General features: G+C 33.2%; 2 protein-coding genes and 1 pseudogene across 4 annotated transcripts; 1 reads left to right on the forward strand and 2 right to left on the reverse strand.

The window, feature by feature from the left end:
• Nucleotides 1–299: 299 nt before the first annotated feature.
• Nucleotides 300–3165, reverse strand: LOC126701624 (sm-like protein LSM36B; annotated as a pseudogene).
• A 2038-nt stretch (nt 3166–5203) lies between these two features.
• Nucleotides 5204–12653, reverse strand: LOC126701618 (acyl-coenzyme A thioesterase 2, chloroplastic-like). Of its 3 annotated transcripts, none has more exons than XM_050399886.1 (5): nt 11711–12653; nt 9482–9659; nt 7903–8372; nt 6449–6577; nt 5204–6082 (listed from the first exon to the last, which is right to left on the reverse strand). In XM_050399886.1, exons 1-5 carry the CDS (start codon nt 12569–12571, stop codon nt 5888–5890), a joined length of 1833 nt encoding a protein of 610 aa, XP_050255843.1. In that variant the 5' UTR covers nt 12572–12653; the 3' UTR covers nt 5204–5887. The 3 variants fall into 3 exon arrangements, with proteins under 3 accessions (XP_050255843.1, XP_050255844.1, XP_050255845.1); XM_050399887.1 differs by having other exon boundaries at nt 5204–6076; nt 11711–12652; XM_050399888.1 differs by having other exon boundaries at nt 5204–6025; nt 11711–12648.
• A 5346-nt stretch (nt 12654–17999) lies between these two features.
• On the forward strand, nt 18000–27238 carry LOC126701622 (probable protein phosphatase 2C 11). The gene is made up of 9 exons (XM_050399902.1): nt 18000–18288; nt 20755–20897; nt 21126–21224; nt 21339–21497; nt 21779–21865; nt 23625–23716; nt 25025–25096; nt 26789–26937; nt 27025–27238. The coding sequence occupies exons 1-8, from the start codon at nt 18059–18061 to the stop codon at nt 26915–26917; spliced, it is 1011 nt and encodes a 336-aa protein (XP_050255859.1). The 5' UTR covers nt 18000–18058; the 3' UTR covers nt 26918–26937; nt 27025–27238.
• The last annotated feature ends 314 nt before the right edge of the window (nt 27239–27552 follow it).

A 27552-nucleotide genomic window follows, 5' to 3' on the forward strand; every position in this document is an offset into this window, starting at 1 on the left:
TTACAAAAACAGCCCACTAGACTAAAGTATAGGCCATTCTATTCAACACTCCTTAAAATTGAGTGTCCAAAAGAAAGCAAAAAAATGACAAAAGGGAAGAAATATCATGTAAGATCCAAGCGCTCTCAAAATCTTGGGTTTGAGTTACTAGTGACATGGCACGGGTTGTGCAGCCTTCAATGTCTAAATCTGTTGAGCAAGGCTATGGTATCATGATCATGATTATCAATTATATTCTTAAGGCAATGACAACCATTCATCACTCTTCAAATCAAACATAAAAGTATATAACAGCTCATTCCATCACAAAAAAGTTTCATTTTTCCAATTTGGAGTAGCTCTCTCTAATCCTTATTTCCAAAAACTAAATTATCCTACATTACAATACAAACATAAAATTCATGACTGCTAATGATCTATATTACTTGATAAACATCAAAACTAAGCCCTATCTGCCAATGTCCTCTTTGATGTACTAATTTAGAGAACTGCATGAAAGAGATAACCCAGTCGCTGATATGGGGAAAAAATTTTGAATAATTATAGTAAAATAACAAGTCATCCTTTAAAGTACCATTGTTTCCGAGAATGAAGGCATCACCATACTTATTTTTCAACTGCCCATTGACGTACTCTTCTGTTTGCTCCATTGCTATATTCATATACCCATCTAGACATGCAAGAATGCCTGCACATGAACATTAAAGGGCATTATAATAGCTATGAGTGCTTTTTTCCATAACACATGCAGAACTAAACAAAGTAGGGCACACCAACCATCACCAGAGATCTGCTTCGACCCATTAGCGGTATATTCTATTGTTAGACACTTTTTTTTTTTTTTTTGTAAGAAGTAAAAGTGGGATTAGACACAAATTAGTAAATAAAATTCAATTACTTATCACCACCGTATAAGCCTAGCCTCCCCCTTGATGCAAGAATAGATCGCATAACATGGATGATGATGACATGGCAAGGTGACGAGGCATGAGTAAGTGACATGGCACAAGGCCAGCCAAGCCTAAGGGCTGAATTTCAACTGTCATGTCACATCACAAGCCTAGCCTACACCTCGTGCCACTTCAATATGCCATGTCATCATCATCCATGCTATGTATACTCCTACATCAACCCCCACCCCCTCGTAGGTTTTTTTTTTTTTTTTTTTCTTTTCTTCCCCTTTCGATGACCCAATTTCATTTTCTTATAATGGAGATCTTAAAGACGGTTACCATAATATACCAAAAGACTAGCCAAAAATTTCCATTTACAAATTTGTGGAAATCTGATAAACAATCTTTAAATAATGTACCTAAAATCAGTAATCAATATATGTGGATATCTGATAAACAATAAGGACCAAGTTATGCAATATATATAAGGGAAGGATACCTCCTCTATATGTAAACTATGTGATAGATGGTAATTGTGTCAATAGTGGGGAAATCAATAAATTTAAAATCAATTATGCATTCAAATATGTTAAAATTCAAATAATTACAGCTTGCAAAATGAAGGAGATACCAATCAATGCCTAAGAAGAAGTACTCAGAAAAAGGCAGCAATTTCTTTCCAAAGAAAAGAAGGTGAACTCAAAGAGAGAACAATTGAAAGATTAAAACAAAGATGGTCATTATAACTATAAGAAAAATAAAACATAAAACACTTCCCTCGAATGAGAAAAGTTACCAAACTCTTTCTTTTTTATATAGAAAAATATATAATATTAACTAGCCAGTCCATATTTAAAAAAAAAAAAAAAAAAAAAAAGATAAAAATAAATAAATAATAAAAAAGAGATTTCCTGTAGAATTGGAGTCATCTAGAATCCCTAGATGAGAAGAATGTTGCTATGAGACAAATTACGCTTCCATCAAGAACTAGCCACACATACACAAACAGAGACTAGAAACAATGCTTCACAAATAACAAATAGGGAGAATGACCTCAATAATCTACTCCAGAATTCAGTTCAACAACAACAGGTCGTCCAAGAATTGATTTGAGGAAATCTCCAAGAGTTTTTGTAGTTGTTGATCCTTTCACTCCACCTCCACTCATTTTGCCTATCTAAAATCTGATCTTTCTCTCCTCGATGATAGAACAATAAAATAGCAAAAGTTAAATTAACTAATTATTAATAAACTTCACAAATAAACTCCAATTGGTCTAAGCAATATTATCTCACAAAAGGTTAACGAAATATGATGTGCTAAAATAAATGGACTAGTCATCAAACAAGACTAAGAGAATTTACTCCAACTTAGTTTTAAAACTCCAAATAAACAACTTCTCTCAGAGAGGCATGCAAAACCTAGACCATAGTCCGAGCGCAACTTTCTTCTCTGCTCAGCATGTCAATATATAGTATGCCAATGAAAAGAAATTACAAAACTCATTTTCTAAGCACAAAAGTCTCAAAACAGAAAGAACAGTAAGACACTAATACTTTGTCTAGTTTCAAGAATAGCAAAATACCAAATATCAATTAAAAGGCACTTATATAGTTATATTAGTACAAACTAGTAAGAATCCTATCTCACATTGAAGTTGATAGGCTGTCACAAACCATAAAGAATTAAAGACCGATTCAAAAGGTAGGTTTTAACAATGAAACATATAAAATCCCAAAAGTCACAAAACAAGCATGAAAAGATTCTAACAGATGCCGGTTTTCTAAATTGGACATTTTTCACACTACAGAGTATTCAAATAAATACAATCCTCAAGTCCATGCCTTGATAAAGCTTCAAACAACATCACCTTCAAATACATGTTTTTCTCTACATTAGAAAAAAGTCGTATGAGAAACTTCCGCGTAAATCTGCTCTCCGAAATTATAAGGCACATTGTACCATTTTTAATCCTACACCACACAAAGTGTGATGAGTAATATTCTGTTATTCTCCTCTCTTAAACTCAAGAGCTACCAAGGAACTCTAATGTCCTATTAAGAAACTAGCCAAATATTTGGCAAAAATGTGATTCCATACTACATGTGCCTCAAAAGGGTCCTAAAAAATTACCCCATTGATCATAAAACAATTAATTTATCTTCAATTTGCATCCAAACACTATCTTATTTAAAGAAAACAAGACAAACCCAAATTTAACCTATGGAATCTTAAAAAAGAAAAAATAGAAACACACATAAACAGTATTTGAAATTGCCTAATTTTTTTTTTTATAAATTGTATCCACTAACAACATCATCCACAATAAAAAGAGAACAAAAACCAAGCACATTCATAAGACAACTATGCTTAATGGGTTTATGCTAATACAAATGTTCGTGTTTCTTCAGAGGACTCAAGGTACCCATATACAAACAGCTCATTAAAATTCAAAACCCTAACCAAAACAGTAACGAAACCAATGCTCTAAATCCATATATATATATATATATAATATATGTTCAACTTGAACCCATATACTAAAAAGTACCAAGAATATTGAAAGAGATAAAGATCAATAAACATACCCTTTTGGTTAACTTGCTTGATCTCTGAGACTGAACAAGCGCGCAATTCTTTTTTGAGCTATACGACAAAAATGAACTAACTAGGTCGAAGAAAAATGGAAATTAATCCTGATTTTCAAACATTATAATTAGTAGGCCACGTTTTCAAACTATATTTTTTACTATCATCTCGAGTCTAAGAGACTTGATTTAGGGTCTATAAATCGAGACTTTGAGGATCGGTTTTTATGTTCTGATCGGGTCTAAGTTGACACTTTTTCCACGTGGCGTCCACCTGTAAATCGAGCCTGTAAAACTCAATTTATATCTGCAACATTCACAGTGCAGATATTTTCAAGTGTCCTTCTCCCACTCTCCTTTCTCAAACTTCCAAAGTCAAGTCCCAAAAAACCCAAGAACAAAATCCAATCTGAAAATCAAACTGACCTATCGGAAACCCAAACCCAAAAATCAAAAAATCTGAAAATCAAACTGACCCAGGCCAACGCGACCCAGGCCAACGCAACCCAGGCCCATGCGACCTGGCCACACGGCCTAGGTCGACGAGCTCAGACCTGAAAATGTGTTGTGTTTGTTTGTTGGACCTGAGAATTGAATTTGGGAATTATATAAATCGAGTCTTAGAAACTCGATTTCTAAGTGGTCGCCACGTGGAAAAAATACCACATCAGATGTGATCAACTCATGAAAATCGAGTTTTTGAGACTTAATTTATAAACCCTAAATCGAGTCTCTTAGACTCGAGATGCTAGTAAAAACTATAGTTTGAAATCGTGGCCTACTAATTATAATGTTTGAAAATCAGAGTTAATTTCCCATTTTGGCCAACTGGGTCGCAATAGAACTACGACGTCGTTCTTGTTTCTAGGTGTGTTTTAGATAGGGTATGCCATCATTACCTTTTTTGGGGCTTAGTCTAATATAACTTGTAGTCTCTGCCTTTTTGGGGTTTGAGTGAAGCCACGCAGCTAATTGGGCCTAGGTGGCAATTTGTTTTTAATTAGTGTAACATCACTTTTACATGAGACCACCATTAATATCAATTTTATTGTACATCAATAAATCTATTGTGTCATTAGAGCTATGTGTTTAAAAAAAAAAAAAAAAAAACAAACAAACAAAACAAAACAAAAAAAACAAAACAAAAAAGACGTTATCACTAATTTCCCTCCACACCCTAAAAGGCCATTTTATGTTGTTAGTTACACTATTGTAGGGTGTGTGTTACGATAGGAGATCAATTTCATTAGAATATTATGAGGTTAAATAATCACATTCATCATTTCTTAAGAATTTAACTTGTAGGACAAACAGTAATTTATCATGGTAACAAAGTAAGTAATCTTGAGTTCAAATTCTATCTACACTACCTCTCATTCTAAAAAGTTAAAAAATCTCATGCATTATGTTTCACTTATTAAGAGGGAGGTTCACACATGATCTAAAGTTGTGAAACTAAACAAAGAACTTGCATTGGACATTGGCCAAAACTTTTCAGTCATTGTGTGCAGATCCTCTTGTGGGTAGAGCTTGCCAAATATCAAGTTTATTATTTCTTTTGTTTGGCGCCTTTTCTTGTAGTAATCCAGCTATTTTGTGCTATTTGTATTTGTTTCTGGAAAAATGAGGACACTGAAACCTGGTTGATTTCTTTCTATTTCTCTGTATTTATATTACTCTGTGTTGGAAAAATGAGGACAAGGGCATCGGGTTAATGACCAATAAGAAAAAGTCCTGAGCACTTATATACAAAAATGCTTTGGAAGATAGAGAAATTATGAACAAGACAGTCATGAATACATGTGCTCGGGTAAATGAGTAGACATTTACATCAATAACTTCGATAGTCTTTAAGCTACCTGATCGAATCAAATCTTATCCCTACAACTCGGCCAAGGTGGCAAAGGGTTTTGAGGGCTACTGGTTCAAATGTCAACTTGGTCTTATTTGAGAGAGATTCTAAAAGAAATTTTATGGACAAAGCTTAAGCACAATTCTTTAGCCGTTGTATCTTAGGTTTCCTAATTAAATTCAACCGTGTGATTGCAATAGTCAAGAAGCCAAACAATTTAATTAATTATCCTTGGGAGAGGATAACATTATTTTTGCTGTATTGATAAATGCAATCAAACTGTTTGATTTAATTGAAGAACCTATAATACAACACCTAAGACATTGTACCTAAATTTTTCCCAATTTCTATTGTTCTCGCTTGAGCTAAGAAGGGACCGACTGTTCTTGTAAACCACATATCACAAATGGTTTACTTTCCAATCCCAAAATGTTACTGATTCTCTGTAGTCCAAGCTAAGATAATCTTTTCAAAATCAAGAAAAGTCTGTAACACTTTCTTCACTTATGCTTCATTCTTTCACGAAGAAGAAGATGTATTCATGATTTACCAAACTAAGATCCCTCAGCATCCTTGCGTTCAAGCACCCGCAGTGCTTCCTCTTCTGTAGCAGGAACAACATTCCGAATCTTCAGTCCACTTCTCATAGCCTCAGGATTGACCGAGAATGTAAAATAGAATTTGTTGGACACCTGTTCAATTGCAATACATGAAACAAAACAAAGACATTTGCATTCTAAGCTCTGCAGCTTATAAATACAAACCAGGATGGTAGGTGAAATCATCCCATTTCATTTCACAGTGCATTTAATATATGTTTGTTATGTCTTTCATAGCATTTGATATGAGTGCATTTGCTTGAATATATTCAATATTTTAAGTGAATAGATTTTCATGAAAACTATCCTTTTGTAAGGTTGAAATCATTTTTGGTCACTTTTAACCTAATTCATTTGCTTCTTATTATTTAGGTGGATAAATAATGTCTACTCCAAAGGTTAAATTTGTGGTTCAGATGCAATTGGAACACCAGAAATGGAAGAAGTTTTATTTTCATGTCCATGCAGAAGCCCCCCACAAAAAAAAAAAAAAAAAAAAAAAAAAAAGGAGCTCACCTCACTGCGCCGGAACTCAGGCCTTGTAACATGTGCAACAACTTCCACATTTATCAGAGGTTCAGCTGGGTTCTCAAGTTCAGTGTAGAGCACACAAGACTTGAACCGGAGGAAATTTCCAACATCCACCTGCACCATCACAATAAATGTTTAAATCCCATTAACATACACTGATATTTGCTGAAAATTTAATAATACTAACTGCTCAATGCAAGTCCCAAAACTGATTAATTCAAAAAATTTCAGCTTTTACAAAGTGATTATCATTGCAGAAATTTTACTTAAAACAGTTTTGTTTCCAACTACATTAGAATTTCACAATCAATGATTTTCCCCATGAGAAGTTGACAGTTCATGTTTTTCCCCAAGAGATCTAATCTGGCCCATATTAGCTTAAGAAGTTTCTGAAGTTACAATGTTTGGGAGTAGTTGTCATCTATAGCTACAACTAAACTACTTATTTTACTACCAATATCACCAATAACAGATATATTACATAATTAGGCACGAACATTTGAACAGAAAGAATCTAGGTGGTTGGGAAGTATGATACATGGGCATATCTACACTTAAAGTACCCATGTCAAACACAGCAGTATATCAGTATATGTATGAGATGTGTCCAACATACTATGCTTGCCTAACATAAACCATTCAGGTGTATTTGATTGTGAGAAATGATTTCCAGGATATTTGAAAATAGAAGTATGGCTGACAGTTCACTGTGTGATAAAAATACTTTTCAGATGGTCCTTGGATGCATACTGAAAAAAAAATTTACTTCAACAATTCAGTGCCTCCCAGAGTCTCAATATATATAGGGATACGGGTAAGATGATTCAATACCCATACAACACAACTGCAGCCAAAATCTTCATCTAGGTCCTTGTAACATTATTTTGGGGATTTGAGAATGACTAGGGTGTAGAAGTGACTATACATTTGATAAATGATACTAGGAAAAAACAAGTCATAAGCAGAAATAAACATGCACACAAGAAAGAAAATCACCGAGTCACCAATGAAGCCAATAAAAAATGCATAGGCCAGCTCCTAAGCCATCAAAAAGTCATCATGCACAGACAACTTTATTACAAATCTAGAACCTCTCATAGGTATTCCTACACAACCCTTGAAGATGAAGGTAATACATAAGCAAATCATTCAGACTATCAGATGTGAAACCCATTAGGCAAAAACATTGTTGTCAATTGGCACTTCTAAAAGGGTAATGTATCAATGTCAAACTCAGTCCAATAGACTTGCCTAAATGACATTTTCTTCACTTCTCACACCATTTAACCAATTCTAATTTTTTATGGGTATTACATTCACACCTACATAATAACTAAGCTCTCAAATCCTTTGTTACATATATGGAACGATGAAATGCTAGATTATATATAGTAAATTTAATAAAGATTGTATCAATAAAGAGTGTGGTCAATACTTACAGGTTTAAAGAAATCAACATGATCAACTTCTAGAAAGTGTGGTTGTACACCAGCAAAGGCATAAGTTGTTGAGAAGGCCAGTTCAAATGCTCTTCGCATCAAAAATCCTCCAAAAATACGACCATGGATGTTCCTTTGTTGCGGCTGGCAAATAAAAGAGTTATCAAGGCAAGTATCCCTAATCAGGATGCTATCTCTGTCTGCCAATGCTGGCATATCACAGAAGATTCGCCCTTCGGCCAACAATGCATTGAGCCTATCTGAATCTTCATTCTCAAAATCTTTTTTACGTTCTGCTCTCCTCTTTTTCCTAAGTTTGTTCCTTTCTTCTGCTTCCTCCCAAAGTATCTTCTCTTGTTCACTTTCAGGTGAGACCTGATTAACTAGAGCTGATTTTCCGGTGTTGGAATCCCGAGCCACAAATGTGAAGTTAGCTATAAGAGATAGTGAATCTAACCCATTTGTGGCCTCTACAAAACAAATTACCAGGATAAAATATAGTAAGCAGTGAGAGATACCACCGGGGAAATTGTAATAAAAATTATCAAGGGAACATATAAAGTATTCAGGAGGTTTTACATTTTTTTTTTTTTTTTTTTTTTGTTATTATCAGTTCCATGACACAAGAACCTAAGTCAAAATCCCAGACTATGCAAAGCATTAATAAAATCAAAGGGAGACTTCAGCAAGAACATCAAACCAAGCATTGGAACTTGTTATAAAAGCTCTCACAAGACAGAAATTGTGCTCTATATCTTATAAACCAACTACTGATGACAATACACTAAGGTAGCCAGTGTGGGTGTTTGGAGAAATCTCCTGCCAACATCATATAGATAATATTGAGTTACAAAGTAATAAAGAAAAGTTATATAGAAATGGCGAGAGGGAGAAAGATAATTCAAGTGGAGGTGAGGGATTCCCACCTTTTCAATCTAATGTTTTGCTCTCAAATGTTTGATAGAGAGTGGCCCTAGCTAGACTCTAGAGCGACACAAAAAATTAAAAAGAAAAATCTAATGAAATATTGCAAAGCCAATTTGCAACCTAGATGGCTGTTCTCTTGGAATGATGCAATGAAAAATCTGTATATAGAACAACTTTTATAGAGACAAGGGGTATTGAACTGCCAATCATAGAACACAAGACCAGATGTTCCCTCAAACATAAATTAGACAGCCATTAATCAGGACAACGAATAGATAAAATTATATAGTCTGCATTCAGATTTGTAATCTGTGCATATATGAACTACCTCTATATGGAAGAATACATATATATCTAACTTAAATTCAAATTTTGTTTGCATACACCAACCATTAAAACTCTACAACATAAGGGTAGATGATTAAATACCACATAAAAACAAGAAATAAAATATGGAGATACTATAACATGGAGTTACTTGCCAAACTAAGATATCCGGTTTCCAAAAATTCTAAATCAAGAAGCAGGATCTACAGATCAGATTCGGAAAAATTGAACATGTATGAAAGAAACTGTAAACTTATCCTGCAGCTCAGGTCATAAAAGAAAACAAAACTATTACTATATTACACTGTTATCTGTTCTGCAATACCTTTCTTGGACTGAGTCACTTCTAGTTGAATCTCCATGGAAGACCGCCCAACCCATGTAACAGCACCAACTATTTTCAAATCAGCGTCAACTTGGATGGGTTTCTTCAGAACCATCTTGTCAACAGAAGCTGTAACTAATAGCAAAGGTCTTGTTGTGCCATCATCATTGCAGCAGTGCTGGTCAAAGAAGTTATAAGTGAATCAAAGGAGCTAGGATAATGTTTAATTTACATCAGCAACACTGGAACTGTTAAAAGCATAGACATTTCAGAGCAGTAATATCAAAGTAAATACACTAACTTATGAAATAGAGAGATGAATAGGTGTAAATTTTTTTTTGGGGGGGGGGGGGGGGGGGGGGGGGAGTTACGTATAAGGAAAATACTCCATATCTCTAATTTCTCCTTATAATCAGCCAATGGAAAACAATATTCTTTTCTTCTCTCTTTTTTGCTTTACTTTAATTTACTATCATTGCGTGCGAACCAAGTCTAAGTGTTCAAGTTGAACCAGAATTCTGTCAAATGCAACCCAACCATTGACCTACAGCAGCTAATACTACACACAGCTTAAAGAGCATCAATCTCCCTTACACTAATGAACACCAGTGGAACAGATTTAGGCACTACAATGACATCAAACCCCAGCAACACCAGCATGATAAAGCAAATCAGAAAGAATGCATCTTCCAGTTCAAAAAATACAAACACAAACTTGTAGGCCAAAAATAAAAGACCTCTACAGCATTTTGGGAATTACAGCTAGATAAATTTGGCTTCAGGACAAGTGGCTACTAATTCAAGCATAATAACTAAGAACCACATACACTTCAAAACCCACTAGTGTGTTTGTGTCAGACACACCGGGAACAATTTGCATGCATGTTCTCAGTATTTTGGGAGTAAAAAAGGATTCATTTTTTATTTTATAAAACTTCATTTGATTTAAGATTGGTTATTAAAGATTTTGATACAACAACAAAGCCTTAGACCCAAACATTTTGGGGTCGGCTATGAAATCTCAACAAAATTAGTCAAGGTCCGCCACATGTATTATTTTCCTCCATTCTATTCTATTTGAAATCATAACCTATGTTACTTCCTTAATTAACATATACTTTGTAAATACCTTTACTAATGTTATTTTTAGTCTTGCTCCAACTCTCTCCACACTAACTTATGAAATAGAGAGATGAATAGGTGTAATTTTTTTTTGGAGGGGGGGGGGGGGGTAGTTACGTATAAGGAAAAATACTCCATATCTCTAATTTCTCCTTATAATCAGCCAATGGAAAACAATATTCTTTTCTTTTCTCTTTTTTGCTTTACTTTAATTTACTATCATTGCGTGCGAACCAAGTCTAAGTGTTCAAGTTGAACCAGAATTCTGTCAAATGCAACCCAACCATTGACCTACAGCAGCTAATACTACACACAGCTTAAAGAGCATCAATCTCCCTTACACTAATGAACACCAGTGGAACAGATTTAGGCACTACAATGACATCAAACCCCAGCAACACCAGCATGATAAAGCAAATCAGAAAGAATGCATCTTCCAGTTCAAAAAATACAAACACAAACTTGTAGGCCAAAAATAAAAGACCTCTACAGCCTTTTGGGAATTACAGCTAGATAAATTTGGCTTCAGGACAAGTGGCTACTAATTCAAGCATAATACCTAAGAACCACGTACACTTCAAAACCCACTAGTGTGTTTGTGTCAGACACACCGGGAACAATTTGCATGCATGTTCTCAGTATTTTGGGAGTAAAAAAGGATTCATTTTTTATTTTATAAAACTTCATTTGATTTAAGATTGGTTATTAAAGATTTTGATACAACAACAAAGCCTTAGACCCAAACATTTTGGGGTCGGCTACGAAATCTCAACAAAATTAGTCAAGGTCCGCCACATGTATTATTTTCCTCCATTCTATTCTATTTGAAATCATAACCTATGTTACTTCCTTAATTAACATATACTTTGTAAATACCTTTACTAATGTTATTTTTAGTCTTGCTTCAACTCTCTCAACTTAAAATAAACATACATACATATATAAATTTCTGTATCCACACTATGTGGTGTCCTAATTTTTCAAAATTTGTTTTCAGACCCCATTTCACAAACCACCAAGCTCAAACCCCACAAACTTCAAACGACCATACTGCAAATTACATCAAAATACCCCATTTTACTTTTTTCACAAGAGTTTTAAAAGTACCTTGAATGCAATGGTTCCAGCAAGAGCATCAAGATCCTCCAACAACTTCCCCATCCTAATCTCATTCCATGGATTCCTGTATTGCTCTCTGAGTATATAATCTGACGAGAACTTATACACAATACTAGTACGGCTTTGCCCCGGAGTTTTCTTCACAAGTTCTTCTTGTGAAGCCCCATCAGTTGATGTATCCACAACATTTTCAAATATGCTCGACCTTGCTTCCCACAGAGCATTTGTCACAGGCGAATGGTACATTCCAGGCCATAGACTAATCGGTTTTCGAATTGAAGAGCCTGCATCAATAGGCTGTGAAGCATCAAATGGTGAACCAATAGTGGAAACAACTGGGATTGCAGAATCAGCAGGATTTGAATTGTTTCCACTAGAGAATGGCCTGGTTTGAATGAACTTGTATGAATTTAGATGATAAATCTTGGTCTTAATAATGGGTTTTGATTGTTTTGAAGAATTAAACAAGTTTGGATAACTGGGCTCATTTTTAAAGATGTTATTTTGATCAAGAAATGTGGTTTTGGAAGTGGGGTTTGATTTTTTTGCTGAATTTGTTATGTGGGTATTGATGGCTTTTGATTGTTTTGAAGAATTGGACAAGTTTGGATGACTGGGTTCATTGTTAAAGATTTGATTTTGGGCATGAAGTGTGGTTTTTTTGAAAGTGGGGTTTGATTGTTTTGGTGAATTGGGTATGTGGGTATTGGTGGGAACAATGTTTTGTTTTGGAGATGGATTGGTGAGAGCTGTGAAGTATGAAAGGGGCGGTGAAGATTTGGATGTACAGAAAGGAATGGAGATTGGTTTGAAGAGGTGGTGGGAAAGTGATTTTCTGAGTAGCCTCATGGTTGTAGAATGAATGAAAAGGAATGGTTTCAGGTTACATGGGCTGTTTGTGTTTGGTTTGGTTGAACTTGAATAGTTCCATGAATCTAGGACACATGAGTGTTGACTGCTGAGCAAACTCTTGAGAAGATGTTTACATATTATGATTTTTAATTTTTAGCCTAAGGTAACTTCCTCAATAAAATAAATTATTAAATATTTTAAAAATCTAAGTATTGAATTATATATTCTTTACACTCTTAATACACATGTCAAATTTTGAGTCAATTGGATATAATTTACTACGTGATCTATAAACTCATATTTTATAGATAATTTTAAATTACAAAAACTTGTAATTTAAATAATTTATTGATGACATTGTTATTAATTTTTAATTTTTTAAAAATTTTGTAAGTATGAAAAATATAAAAAGAAGATATGATTTAATGGTGAATTTCAAAATTCACTTTCTATAAAAAAATATTAAATAAAGTTGTACTTTTAGGCTACAACCAATTTAATAACTAAACTTTATCATTTTTAAAATAAATGGGAAAAAATAGAAAAAAAATTTGTGAGAATTAAAAAAAAAAAAAAAAAAAAAAAAAGCAATCAGCAATTTTTTTGAATCAAGAATTTTTTTTTTTGCATAATATAATATATTGGATCTGAACCTAATTATTATTTGACTGTTGATACGATGGTTACTCTATAAGTATAAGAGTTTATGGGATGTGGGGGGTAAAAATCAAAGTTCAAGTCAATAGGAAGGAGCTTCACACACATATACATTAGATTAGGCTAAAATAAAATTCTATCTTATATATATATATATATATATATATATTTTTTTTTTTTAATCCCTATTATTCCATGTCACTAGCAAGATAAATTTACATCTTTTTAAATTTTTAGATATTTCATTCCCCATCTGACTGATGCACGTTGTTATACATTTTCTTCTTCATTTTTTGGACTGTTTTTCTCCCCCATAATTTCACATTCCACCGTTACTCTTCATCAAACCCTTCTTCCATCTTCTTTTTCTTATAAATTTTTTTAAGATAAAGTTTGGTTATAATTTTGGTTGTAGTTTAAGGTTACAACTTCACTAAATATTTTTTTATTGAATATGAATTTTGACAAATCTACCATTAGATTACATTATCTTTTCATATCCTTTATGTTAAATACCATGTTAAATATTAGTATTGATACACCATGTTGAATATGCTAGTATGAATGCGGAAGCGAAAGCATAAAGTATAGAACACAGTAACACACGAGAGTTACGTGGTTCAGCCTAACGGCTTACATCCATGGAGGAAACCCTAAAAGGCTACATCAATAATATATTAGAGTGTAGTACAAATCTTGTGTTACAATAAATCATAACATGTGTATATATAGTAGATTAAACCCTAGACTAATAGACTTCTAGTACAAGTAGGAGACTTGGCTTGCACACAAAATAGAATTAGGCTTGGGCCTATGCTAATGAACTAATATATCTCTAACACCCCCTCTCAAACTCAAGATGGAAGCTTGATGAAATCTTGAGATTTGATAAAGTTGAGAAGATCCCTTGAATGAAGTTTGGCTCTGTGACGGTAGTTTAAGGAAGGTAATGGTCTTGCAGTATTGATGCGACTTCTAACGGTGGCTTGACTATACCGGAGAGTTTTAACGGCAGCAGTAAAAAGCCAAAGAAGATGAACGCAGCGAAAAAAAACACCGAGTAAGACAAAGATTGCTCTTAAATATACCGTAAGGACAGAAAACCATGACCACAGGAAGGTGGCTCTGATACCATGTTAAATACCATGTTAAATATTAGCATTGATACACCATGTTGAATATGCTAGTATGGATGCGGAAGCGAAAGCCTAAAGTATAGAACACAGTAACACACGAGAGTTACGTGGTTTAGCCTAACGGCTTACATCCACGGAGAAAACCCTAAAAGGCTACATCAATAATATATTAGAGTGTAATACAAATCCTGTGTTACAATGAATCATAACATGTGTATATATAGTAGATTAAATCCTAGACTAATAGACTTCTAGTACAAGTAGGAAACTTGGCTTGCACACAAAGTAGAATTAGGCTTGAGCCTATGCTAATGGGCTAATATATCTCTAAATACTTGAAAAATTTTCAAGAAATTAAAGATAAATAACTATGTTATCAATCCATTGTTTAAATTGTAAGTTTTTGTAGTATAAAATTATACATAAAAAAATAAGTTTATTGATAATATAATAAATAACATTCGATTGGGCATGTGTGTAAGAGCATAAGAAAAACATACAATCAAATAGTAAATTTTCATCATTCTAAAAAAAAAAAAAAATAGTAAATTTTCAAAATATGTAACAATGTTAATTTTTTTTAAAGGGAAATTTTAATAAGCACGGTGCGGTGTTTGTTAAGGTTTTTCTAATGTGAGTCATATGTAATAAAAAATGTAATAAAAAAAAAAGACATAAAAATTCTTATAAAGCTAAAAAAAAAAATGACATAAAGCTGCCAAAAAAATAAAGACAAAATTATCCAGAAAAAGTCAAAAAAAAATTGTTATTAACCCTTTTTTCAAAAAGAAAGTTGTTGCTTAATTAAGGCTACAACTAAGTTTATAGACAAATTCTATCTAATTTTCAATTACTCCTTTTGCGTCTCCCGTTCTCTCTCTTTCATTCCTTTCAAGTTTTATTTTACCAACAACAAAAAGAGGTTATTTCTGTCCACTTTCTTTTCCTTTTGGTGGATTTTTATGATTTATGTCATCAATGTAGTGGATTTCTAATTATTTCTTACAAATCTATTTTGGGCTAAGACATTTTACTATTTTTGCCATGTTTAAGAGTTTATTATCTATTTCTTTGCTTTTCTTTTTCTTTTGGTGGATTTTAATGCAGTGGCGAAGCCACTTGATGACCAAGGGGGGCCTAACCACCCCCCCCCCCCCCCCCCCCAAAATTTTTGAAAAAAATAATAATTTTTTGAAAATATCTTTAAAATTTTGTAAATTTTTAAATAACCTTATCATTTTGGCCCCTTATACTTGATAATATACATATATATTTAAGAAAGTCTAAAAATAAACTAAATTTTCATTTAAATAAAATACAATCTATAAATACATATGTCAACAAATTACAATAATTAAACATTCATCATCTTTAAAATGAATACATAAGTATTTTAACAATTATCTCAACAAATAAAAGGGAAAAAATTGAGTTATGAAGTATTGTATTTTACTATTTTACATTTCACACACACACAAAAATTTATATATGGCCCCTTCCAAAAATAAATTCCTAACTTCACCACTGTTTTAATGGTCTTGCACATTTATTTTGTGCTGATATATTTTACTATTTTTGGCAGATATGTCTTGGCTTATGCATTTTTTGCTATTTTGGTGATTTATACGTTCCCTCAAGTCCTTCCTCTCTTCTCACTTTGGTTTGGTTTTAGTTTCGATTAATATTTAATTGTTTTAAAAGTGAAATTTTGAGTTTTACACAATACTTTGTCTATATATTTATAATTGTGTACCAATTGTTTGAGTGATTTTTTATTATAAACTTTATCTCATATGTATGATAATAATATAATTTTTCTTTTGAGATAGAGTTTAAATTTATAACACCTGCTTTATGATAATTACTATTTATTATAGGCAAAAACACCATTTAATTTTTGATGTTGACAAGATTCAAACTTAATTATTTTATTTAACAATAATAAACTTTATTTGTTAAGCTAACTAGATTCACAAACAATGTTCAATTGATGCTTGGAAAATTTCATCTCATTTTTTTTTTTTTTTGATGATTGGAATTTGTAGTTTATTATACCACCATTGTTTGGGTTTTTTATTAATTTTTTTTTTTATGACTTATGAAGTTGGGCAAATCTTAAGTTCATACTTCATACAACTTGACCTATGATATTCAACTACACCAAATAGAATATCATAAAATGTACACAATTATTTCTGTGTACAACCAATAAGTAAACAAATCTATTTGTTCTTCAAAAAAAAAAAAAACTTCTTCATTTTATTTATTTATTAAATGCACATTTCTGTTCAAAAAAAAATATTAAATGTACATTCCAATTTATTTTAAATATATGATTTTTTTAAAGTGCATCCTTAAATATACTTTTCTTTTAATAATCCGATGCCTACAACAAGAAAGATTGAGAATTTAAACCCTAATTTCTTAATAAATAAAACAGCTTAAAGACAGCCTTTTGACATTTATGTAGAACCATTTTTAAAATTTTCATGTAAAAAAAAGTTTTAAATAAATAAAATTAGAGAAATGAAATAAATATGTTAATATTTCTTCCAAACATTTCCATCCACCCCATGGGTTAGCAACGTGTGCCAATAATAAATTACCAATATTTAAAAAACCATCTTTTCAAAAATAAAAACCATCATGGAATCAATAAATTAATTTTTTTTTTTTTTTAAACCTTAGCTTCAAACCAATTTTCCTTAAACTCACTATTTGATTATTGAAGAGATCATTTATATATAGTTTTAACCACATTATTTTTTTAGTAAACCATATCACTTGATTAAATAATACACATAAATAATCTTATAAAAATAGCCACTTTGTGAGTTGGAGAAAATAACTCCAAAGTCATTCGAGACAAAATTTTGTCCATTTCAAATCTATACAGGGTTTTAGTTTTACTTCAAACCAGTTTAGGAAATCTCTTCTAACTCAGTTAAATGCTTTGTTTTCTCGATGGATAACTTTGTGTAAAAATAATTTTCCTAGTTTTCTGGTATTTATTAGTATTAGAAAAAATAAATTAAAGGAAAACTAATTTTGGTCAACATAAGAAGTATGACTTATTTATTAGAGATTCTTTTCCACTAATTTTTTTGGAAAATAACTCTATCTCATGCTAGGTTGTATAAGAAAAGTTAGAAGATTGTTTTCTAATACATTTAAGGTTGCTACCAAAAATTAGAAAATGAAATAATTTTTATAAAAAATGTTTTTTTTTTAAATAACTTATTTTTTAGACAACTTTAAAATAAAAACAAACAAAACGTTATAGGAACATAAAGATATATATATCACATGACATATTAAAAAATGTCCTGTGATATCATAATTTCTTTATTTAATCGCCATATAGTCGAAAATAAATTACACACTGTTAGTTTTTTTTTTTTTTACTGCAACCTAGTTGGAGACAATTTTTTTTCTCTTTTATGGGAAAAATATATATATATATATATATATATTTTTTTTTATGGGAATTTTTTTCTTCTTCTTTTGGCTATATATTTGTTTTATATATATATATATGTACCAATAAAGTAACTAGTGTGATAGATAACGAAGATTTGAAAATTATTTAATTTTGTTTTTTAAAAACAAGCAAAACCCAAAAAAAAAAAAAGGAAAAAAAAGAAAAAAGAAAAAGAATGCCCAGAAGCAGAGACAGAGACAAAGACAGAGCATGAGCAACAGGAACACGGACACGAACACGAACACGAACACAGTAGAAGTAGAAGAGGAAGAAGAAGAATCTGTCATTGATCTCATCAATCACACCGGCGGCGACTCAACCACATCCTCCTCCTCCGCCCATGCCGATCCGATGGCCCCGCCATCACCACCACCACCTACGCCGGCCATCGTAATGTCCTCCAGAGATCCCGACGCCATCTTCAGCGGTGGCGGCATCAGGTTCCCTTCTCTCTCTCTGTTGATTTTTGTTATTTTACTTTCGTTTCAATTGTTATTAGAAAACAACAAAAACACTGATTCTGAAAAAGCAAGTTTTTTTTTTTTTTTTGTGTGATTTAAATTCCAAGAGAAATGAAATTTAGGTTGATTGTATATGATTTGAGAATTTGAACTTATTAGGTTTCAAAATCTAGTGTGATATATTTTTTCATTTCAATTGAAGGTAACCTAGTTACTTTCAATTTAATTCTCATGAGAAAACAACAAACATTGATTATGGAAAGCGAATTATTTTTTTGTGAATTCAATTCCAAGAAACGAAATTGAATTTTTATTTTATTTTATTTTATTTTTTCTGTTATTTGTTTGAAATGTTATTAGGTTATAAAATCTAGTGTAATTTTTTTAATTAAAAAAAAAATTAGGTAAGTGCAATTCACAGAACTATACACGAATCAAACTCAAAGTTTGGGGTTTTTTTCAGGGAAAAGTGATTTTTTTTTTTACCGAAATGGTGGATTTTGTTCGATTTTAATGGGTCCCATTGAGGTGGGTTTGTGAGAGACTCTGAATTTTAATGCAAAATGTTGTGTATGTAGTAGAACTCTTTTTTTTTTTTTTTTAGGAAAGTAGTAGAACTCTTTTATGAGTATATATTTTGTGAAGGAAAATGCTAAAGGTGACACAAGTTTTACTACATACAGCTTACGAACTGATGAGTCAATGAATGTGATTAGTGGGTTTCAACAACCTCGTAACTGAATATTTGAATTATCTCTTTATGATTAGTGACATATCAGTTTGTAAGGTCAATGTAGTAAAACTTGTAGTGTCTGTAGCAATACTCATTTCAATACTCGTTTGTGAATAATTATAGAGAAAAACCTAATTTCACAACTTGCTGACTTCTGCAACTGTGAGTGGCGGGCTGGGAAGCACAGACGCGACGCCAAACGAGCCGCACCTGCGTCTGACACAGCGACGCACGAGGGACGCCGCTGCCTGTGCGTCGGTGCCGCTTCCAGCTTTTCTTTTTTCTTTTTCTTTTTTTTTTTTTCACGACGAGGCGCAGACTCGGGCCGATTTGTGCTGAATCGGGCTGATTCGCGCCGACTTAGGCCGTATTGGTCCATATCAGGCGAAACCGCCGAAACGTCCGAAATGGCCAATTTTGGCCGAAATTCAATAACAAACCCTAATGGCCTAATCTCTCTCACGCATTCTTCAGTCTTCACTTCAAACTTCAGCTCTCTCTCTCACTCGTCTCTCTGTGCTCTCTACCTTTCTATCTCTACTCTCCGTCTCCCCTGTGTTGAGAGATTACTGTACATGGGCTTTGGCTTTGTTGATTGTTCATGGGCTTTGGCTGTACATTTTGCTTTTAACGTGCCATACTAAAAATATTTTAATAGTAAAAATACTACTAACAGACCATAGTAATTTTTAAGAATATTTTAATAGTAAAAATATATAGAAAATATAAATAAAAATATTTTTAATAAGTTTTTAATCGCCACACCCGCACCCTACTTTTTCAAAAATTGTTGAGTCCCACACATGCACCCGAATCCGGAAACGCACCCATGCTTCATAGGTGGCGGGACACTTTTTGCCCATGTAGACCCACCACTTGCTATCGCATAAGGCAACAAGTTGTGAAATTGGGTGTGAGAATGGGTGTGTCCATAGGAGAACTGATATTTTGAATTCAGTTCACGCAAAAGCTATGGCTACATGTGTATTCATTCTTGATTTGGTTGATTAGCATGTGTATGATGATGAATGTTTTGGGAGTAAGTAAGCCTTCTTAAATAAACATGGAGAGTAGGGGGCATTAATGACTTATTTGGGAGTTAATTCAAAGAAAAAAAAATTAGGTTTGAATTGGGTGGTTTGATGTAGGCTTTACTAGTGCTATAAATATTTAATCATAGGTGAGTGATGTCAACCTGAATTGTTGTTATCTTTTACCTGAATCTTAAGTATGTCTACCTTGTTCATATATGTAATGGTTTTGATAGTTTAAAAACATAATTTCTATAGTAAGTTTCCCCTCCAAATTTCATGGTGATCGGTTCTGATGGAAAGGTTAAACTTTTTGAAATTCTGTTCTGCCAGATTTGAACCTCATGCATGTTCAATTTTAACAGTGTGAGCATCTCTTGCTTGGATTGTACTTAATCTCATTTAGATGTCAGAGATCAATTACAATATTCAGCAATGACAAGAATTTCATAATGATTTAAGTCATAGGAATTATATGATTTCGTAATTTTAAAGGACTTTTGAACCCTTGATACATGTTTATAGAGAATACCATGAGTTTGGTAAAATACCTTTGTTTGGAATCTTGTCTTGGTTTTTTTTTTGGCAAAAGGAAGACTGCTTTATAGTGTAATTTCGACCGACAGTTCTTGAGACTGGTTTCAGTTGTAAGTCTGACCAAATCTTCTATTTATTGTTTAGCTTTCTCACTGGAAATCAAAATGGAAGTTTCAACTATGGATATTCCACTTTCAAGGGTAAAAGAGCTTCCATGGAGGATTTCTACGAGACAAGGATTTCAGAAGTTGATGGTCAGATGGTTGCTTTTTTTGGTGTTTTCGATGGTACGGCCTAGGTTTTTATTACCTATCCATGGTACGATTTTGTTTTTTTGAGTGTCTTATATCAGGAGAAAATTCATGGCTGGCGGTGCCTTGTTCTTTCTGCTAGACTTGTTACCTTTCTGGGTTGAATATTTTTCTAGTGTTCAGGTCCTTGTGGACAATCTAGATGCTTGTTTATCAACTTCTCTCATTGTTATGTGTTTACATGGATGTTGTGGTCCAATTCAGGCCATGGAGGTTCGAGAACTGCTGAATACCTTAAAAACAACCTTTTCAAGAATTTAAGTGGCCACCCAGATTTTATCAATGACCCAAAGACAGCCATTGGTATGAAGTTGGTGAATTTCTGATGTTATTATGTACGAAATGCTGATTCAAGTTTTTTTTTATTCACATGGGTAATGAACTAGAAGCAATTTACATTTCTGTTTTCTGTTATAGTTGAAGTATTTAAACAGACAGATGCTGATTACCTCAATGAAGAGAAAGGTCAGCAAAAAGATGCTGGTTCAACTGCAACAACTGCTCTGCTCTTAGGGGGTCGTCTGCTTGTTGCAAATGTTGGTGATTCTAGAGTTGTTGCCTGTAGAGCTGGTTCAGGTTGATGCCTTCTCTGTCAAGATTGTGATTTATTGGACTAATGCTTGTAAATTAAGGATGAACTTAGAGAAATAAAGAATCTCTCACTGCTTATAGTTCTTATTTTGTTTTGATAATGATTTTCTTACAAAAATTGCTTTTGCAATGACATCTCTATGCTGGACTGATGGATTGACTTCCATAGGTATTATGTTGATTTGTATAAGAATACAAATATTTAATCAACAATTCCATATCTTGTATCTCCTTAATTGTGTGATCATTATTGCCTCCTTATGCAGCTATCCCATTGTCTATTGATCACAAACCTGAAAGATCTGATGAGCGCCAACGGATTGAACAGGCTGGAGGTTTCATCATTTGGGCGGGTAAGTTGCATCTTCGTGGTCTTGTATGTTTGCATTTGTTGTTTCTGGGACCCTGGGTTTGCGTGTGATGTGAACTTCTGCTATGGGAAGTTTTTATCTACTTTGTAGTTTTTGCCTAAAGAATATAGTGCCACTGGAGAACAACTTGGGCTGTGTTTACTAACTACACCTAACATTTAAAAGTTGAAAAGTTGTCTCAAAATTTTTTATAGTTTATTGGTTTAGATCTCTTTTGACTTTTGTGAATTACTTCACTCTTAACATTCAGAATAAGAAGAACAGCATGTGAAAAACTTGACTTGTATTGCACATGGATTTTGGAAATCAATCGTGGTGATGTTGTAGTAAGCACGTTGCACCAGCCCCTCAATTTGCAACATAAACAAACTTTTGTTTACATCTTATGCAGCCAATTTTAATACTGATTATATACAAACATATCATTTAATTATCTGCATATTGATCTACCTTAGGAAGAAAAGGAAAATAATACTAATAATAATTTGCCCCTTAATCAATCATCTCCCCCAGGGGTGGGGGTGTGGGGGGGGACACCTTACTAATAATTTAAGAAATACATAATAATCCACAATTTGAGAGGCTGAACAGTTAAGTTGGTTTTTTCACAATTCATTTTTGATACAAATATAATTGCATTTGAAACTGAATTCTTGTGCAAAGAATGCCAATGAGCTATAGCCCAACTTGCGCTTCCTTCCCTTGTAAGTGCTAGGTTGAGGGTGAAGTCATGAGTTCAAGACCTATTGGGTGTGTGCATAACTTACCAATCAAACAATCTTGAGAAAAGAATAATTCAAAAAGTGTAAGTAAACATAATGATAACTTAACAATCAAACAATCTTCCTGTACATAGTTGTTTTCCTTTCTTTTGTTTGTACATATTTTTTTTTTCTGGCTGCTTTATTCTTCTAATGAAGTAGTCTTCTCTTAATACAAGTTTTCTTACCTATCAAAAAAAAAAAAAAATTGTGATAAGTTTTAAATTAATTAAGGGGTCATTCTTTGACTTGGCAAGAGAAGGGGGGTGGGAGGGGGACGTCTAGAATCCATATAATTGTGAGAGGAGGAGAAAGAGTCTTGGAGGTGTGAGTAGAGAGGAAAGAAAAAATGAAAGAGTTACAAAGTAAGATTAACAGAGCTGTGAAAAACAAAAAAAAAAAAAACAAAAACAAAAAAAAAAAAAATGCCCTCTGATATGCATGTTGTGCATCTTGGAAGGCCAGTAACAATGAAAGGTGTTAATTTCAATGAAATTGTTCCTGGCAATTAATAGCGTTTTATTTTAATTTTAGGTAAAATCATTGATCCAAGGTATGATTTGGTTTCATTTCAAAGTGTGGTTCATTTTAAACTTAATCTGATTGGTGTTTATAGATTCTGAAAGTAAACTGTAACTGAGAAATGTTGATGATATCTAAGGTTCTACTTCTAGTCTTTTTCAGTACTGTTTTTTTAGATTCTTGCAATCATGGTTTCTTGTGTATTCCCCTTTTATTTTTTTCACAATAAAGTTGGTGTTTTTTTTTTTTTACATTATTTGGGATATAGGTCAGACATTTTCCACTGCTGTTGTCTCTGGTATCTATTATCAATTTTTTTTTTTTTGCCTTGTATAATAAATTAGGTGTTGACAGATCAGTTGTGGGCTAGCTTTGTTACTGTGTTGTCTCAAGTGATAGAAATTAGTGTTTAAGCAACAATTCTTGTAAACTTCTAATCTGTTGCCATGCTTTCACAGGAACGTGGAGGGTTGGTGGTGTTCTTGCTGTTTCTCGTGCATTTGGAGATAAACTACTCAAGCCATATGTTGTTGCTGAGCCAGAAATACAGGTGAACTTTTTCCTTTCTTTTCTTTTGCAGTTGAATGCTGAGGTTATCATCTGACCACTTTTTTGCATTTAAAAGATGCATTTAACTATGGTCAGTTTTTCAATTATAAAGTAAGACATTACACATATGCTCAGTCAGTTTCTCTTGTAATTGTATTCGATAAAATTAAATAAAAATAAAATAAACAAACAAATTTTTTCAAACAGGTGGAACATAAGATGGCTTTCACTCAAGTTGTAAGGAGGATGGGTTTGGTTTGTGATAGGTCTTAGGTTCAACACTTACCTTGCACAGCAAAAAGGGTAAAACACACGACATTAATTGAACTATAGCCAATGAGCTCTTGCACAAATGACACAGTTGAATTGTAAAGTATAGAAGTTTAGGGTTTGGTGAGAAGAAAGAGAGAGAAGAATGAACTGAGAAAGAGATTAGAAAATAGGTTTACGGTTCAATAGTTTAGTCCCTTCACTTTAGCGTATATTTATATTAGAGTGATGTGACATGATTACAAGAATACCCCTAAGCTAATACAAGTATAGTAAGATAATTGTAAAATAACTACATAACAGGAGGTGCACACTTCCCTTGGAAAAGAATCTAGAAACCTCAAGTTGCTATACAGGTTGCTTTCTTCCTTTGGACGGCTTCATTAGGGAAAAATTTATTAGCGGAAAATCTTATAAGAAAACACATCATTTTGGTGAGTTGGTGTTGTATGTGAAAAGGTGATGGGGAGACTGTTGATCATCTGCTTCTTCATTGCCCTATGGCCAAAGAGATGTGGGATATGGTTCCATTGATAACCTAATGCACAATAACCTGAAATAACACATTATGATCAGATCACCACTATGAACAGGTGTACACCTCCCCTAACATCTTTTAAAAAAATTTCATTCTCTAATTGCTTTGTGCTAAGAGTTTTGTAGCTTAGTGGCATTGCTTGGTCTCCTTTATGAGGAGAATCAGGGTTCAAATTTCCCTCCCTTATTGGTTATAACAATTGAATTATTAAAAAAAAAACCTCTAATTGATTTATGTACCTGTCTGTAAGTTCTTATAATTTTCTCTTAAAAAGGATTCATACATGAATAGTGGCTAAATTTTATAACAGTCATCAACCTACTGAAACCCTCCTTTATTTGGTTTTGGGATTAGCTCTGTGCATAATATAGGGTAGAAAGCACTGACAAGGCATAATTTTAATTTTCTTTTTATAATAGCCATTTTACTTTGCTGAGCATATTGCTTTACTCTCAACTTGCCTTGTTAACCATTTATTTAATTTTATTGTCTACTGCCTAGGAAGAAGAAATCGATGGTGTAGACTTTATAATTATTGCAAGTGATGGACTTTGGAATGTCATATCAAACAAGGTGAGTGTTTGTTAAGCCTTTAAGTTATCTGCCATCAAATATAATGAAATTAATTTTGAGTTGCCTTTTTAGTTTTGTTCCAAAAATGTTTTGGCTTTTAATTTATGCACATAAAAATTCATTTAGATTCTTTGAAATGGATTTTCCTTCCCCTCCCCCTCCCCTCCCCAAGGAAATTAGAAAGTGGTGGCAGCACTTCTTTGATATCGTGAATCGTGATTTAGAATAGTTTAGGGGAGCTACCCAATATTGTGGTTTTTCTTCTTTCATATAGTGATTATATTTTTTAAAAGAGCTTTTGTAGGGCTTATATGTTTGGTACATAATTTCTTGTTGTTCAATTCCTTTTAGTGGTCATATTCTCTATTTTAGATTCCTAGTTTAATCTACATTATTAGGCTATTTGAATTGTTAATGAGAAAAATTTTAGATATTAGATTGTTGCGTCCTTCTCTGTAGATGTCTTGTTTTTCATTAGGTTGATTATGAGCATGTGTATTTAAGGGTGACAATATATTTGTCTTTGGTGGTTGCAAGAGCAGCCTCAAAAGGAATTGGCTGCAAACAAGAAAATAAGTGATTATTAGCATTGTTAAATTCAAAAATGCCGGGCATAAGTTATTTTTTGTTGGAGTTTGAAAGAAGCTCTTATATTAGTCTGGATTAATTTGAACCTCCTACAGTGGAGACTTCAGGCAGCTTGGCAATATGATCAGGATGGCTTCCAGGATCATGCATTTTAGCTTCTGAGCTACTGAGATGCATTAGGTTCTTCTAGGTAGGTAGAACCTTTACAGTTTACAATATGTTGGAGGGAGAGGAGTGATAGAATCCCTGTTTTTGGTAGGAGGCAGAATGGAAGGTGGCGAAACCCTCTGGCCCACCAAAATTAAGGGACTGTTTGGTAAAGTGTTTTGAGCAACAGTTTTCAGTGTTTAAACAACATTACACGCATTTCCACACACTTTTTTCATCCACACGTATTTCCAAAAAATACAAATAACGTTACTAGAACAACATTACCAAACGCCCCCTAAAACCTCCAAAAGTATAGGGATTGGTGGAGGGAGAGAGGGTGGTGTGAGGGGTTACTAACATTGGGTTTTCATCTGAAGATACAATTTGTTTTATGTAAGAGATTAATGTACATGGACACATGTGCATGAGAGAGAGAGAGAGAGAGAGAAGGGAGAGAGAGAGAGGCGGGGGGGGGGGGAGCAAAATTCTGTGTGCATAGCGTGTGGATGTAGATTGGATCTGAAATCTCCTTTTACTTGCTTTTCAAAGTTAAGTCCCCCTCCCCCACGCCCCAATGAGAGGGGGGTGAAAATTTCTAGCTTCACTGTTAATCTTCAGCCAGAATTGTTGTATCTTTACTGCTGGAAAACTGTTTCCCCATCTTCACTGTTTACCCAGAATTGTTGTATTCTTAAGTTTGGACCTTGAACCTCCTACTTAACCACAGAGTTCTGAAAGTCAAAGAATTGGCTATGAAGCACTCCCTTACTTGTGCACATGTTATTTTTGTGTAGTGGGTATGAGAATGATAAACATAGTAGATTACATGTTTTCTGTTTTGCTGTAGCAGTAGTTTTATCATCTCTTTTTTCTCCTATAATTGCATGTCATTTACTGCATAAATTGTTTTACAAGAAACTGCAATGTCTCAGAGTGCTGTATCTTCTCTTTCAGGATGCTGTGGCTTTAGTGCAGGATATACCAAATGCAGAAGAGGCATCAAGAAGACTTATAACAGAAGCTTATGCACGGGGAAGTTCAGATAACATTACTTCTATCGTAGTTCGGTTTGATAAATCATGAGCATGTATTAAGAGTATCAGGTATTAGTCAGTCTTGCCTATCATTTTTTAATATGATGGAATACTTTTTGTAATTATTATTATTATTTTTTTTTTTAAATCTTGCAGGTTTTAGGACCATTAAAGTATCTGCGCCAGTTATGAAAAAGCAGTTTCTTTCAATGTAATTTTTTTTTTAATGATGTTATTAGTTTATTATTGTGATAGGCTTGACAGCCGAGCTTTCATGCTGTTGATCCTGAATGACACTTTATTTTGTGTTTGATTGATGGTTTATGACATTGATATAAATTTAAATCTTAGTTAATCTCACATTTGAAAATCCTAGCCTGTATTTTTTTAATTGACTTTACTGTTTGCTGGAGCTTATTTTCAGTTTAGTTGGCTTATGCAATCTTGGATACAGGTTCGGTCACATTATACAGGGTATTAGAATGATTAGTTCTCATTTAATGGGATTGTCTTTTAACTTTAAGCACATCAGCAAGGTCGCAAATTATGCAACCCATAGTTTGGCAAAGCATGCGCAGTTTGGGCAAGAAAAACAAATTTGGTTAGAAGACACTCCCCAAGGGCTTTTTTTGTGTTCCAAATATTCATATTTTACAAAAAAAATACAAGCACTCGTCTCAGATA

This window comes from Quercus robur, chromosome 10 (genome assembly GCF_932294415.1).
Source record: "Quercus robur chromosome 10, dhQueRobu3.1, whole genome shotgun sequence".
Lineage (NCBI taxonomy): Eukaryota > Viridiplantae > Streptophyta > Magnoliopsida > Fagales > Fagaceae > Quercus > Quercus robur.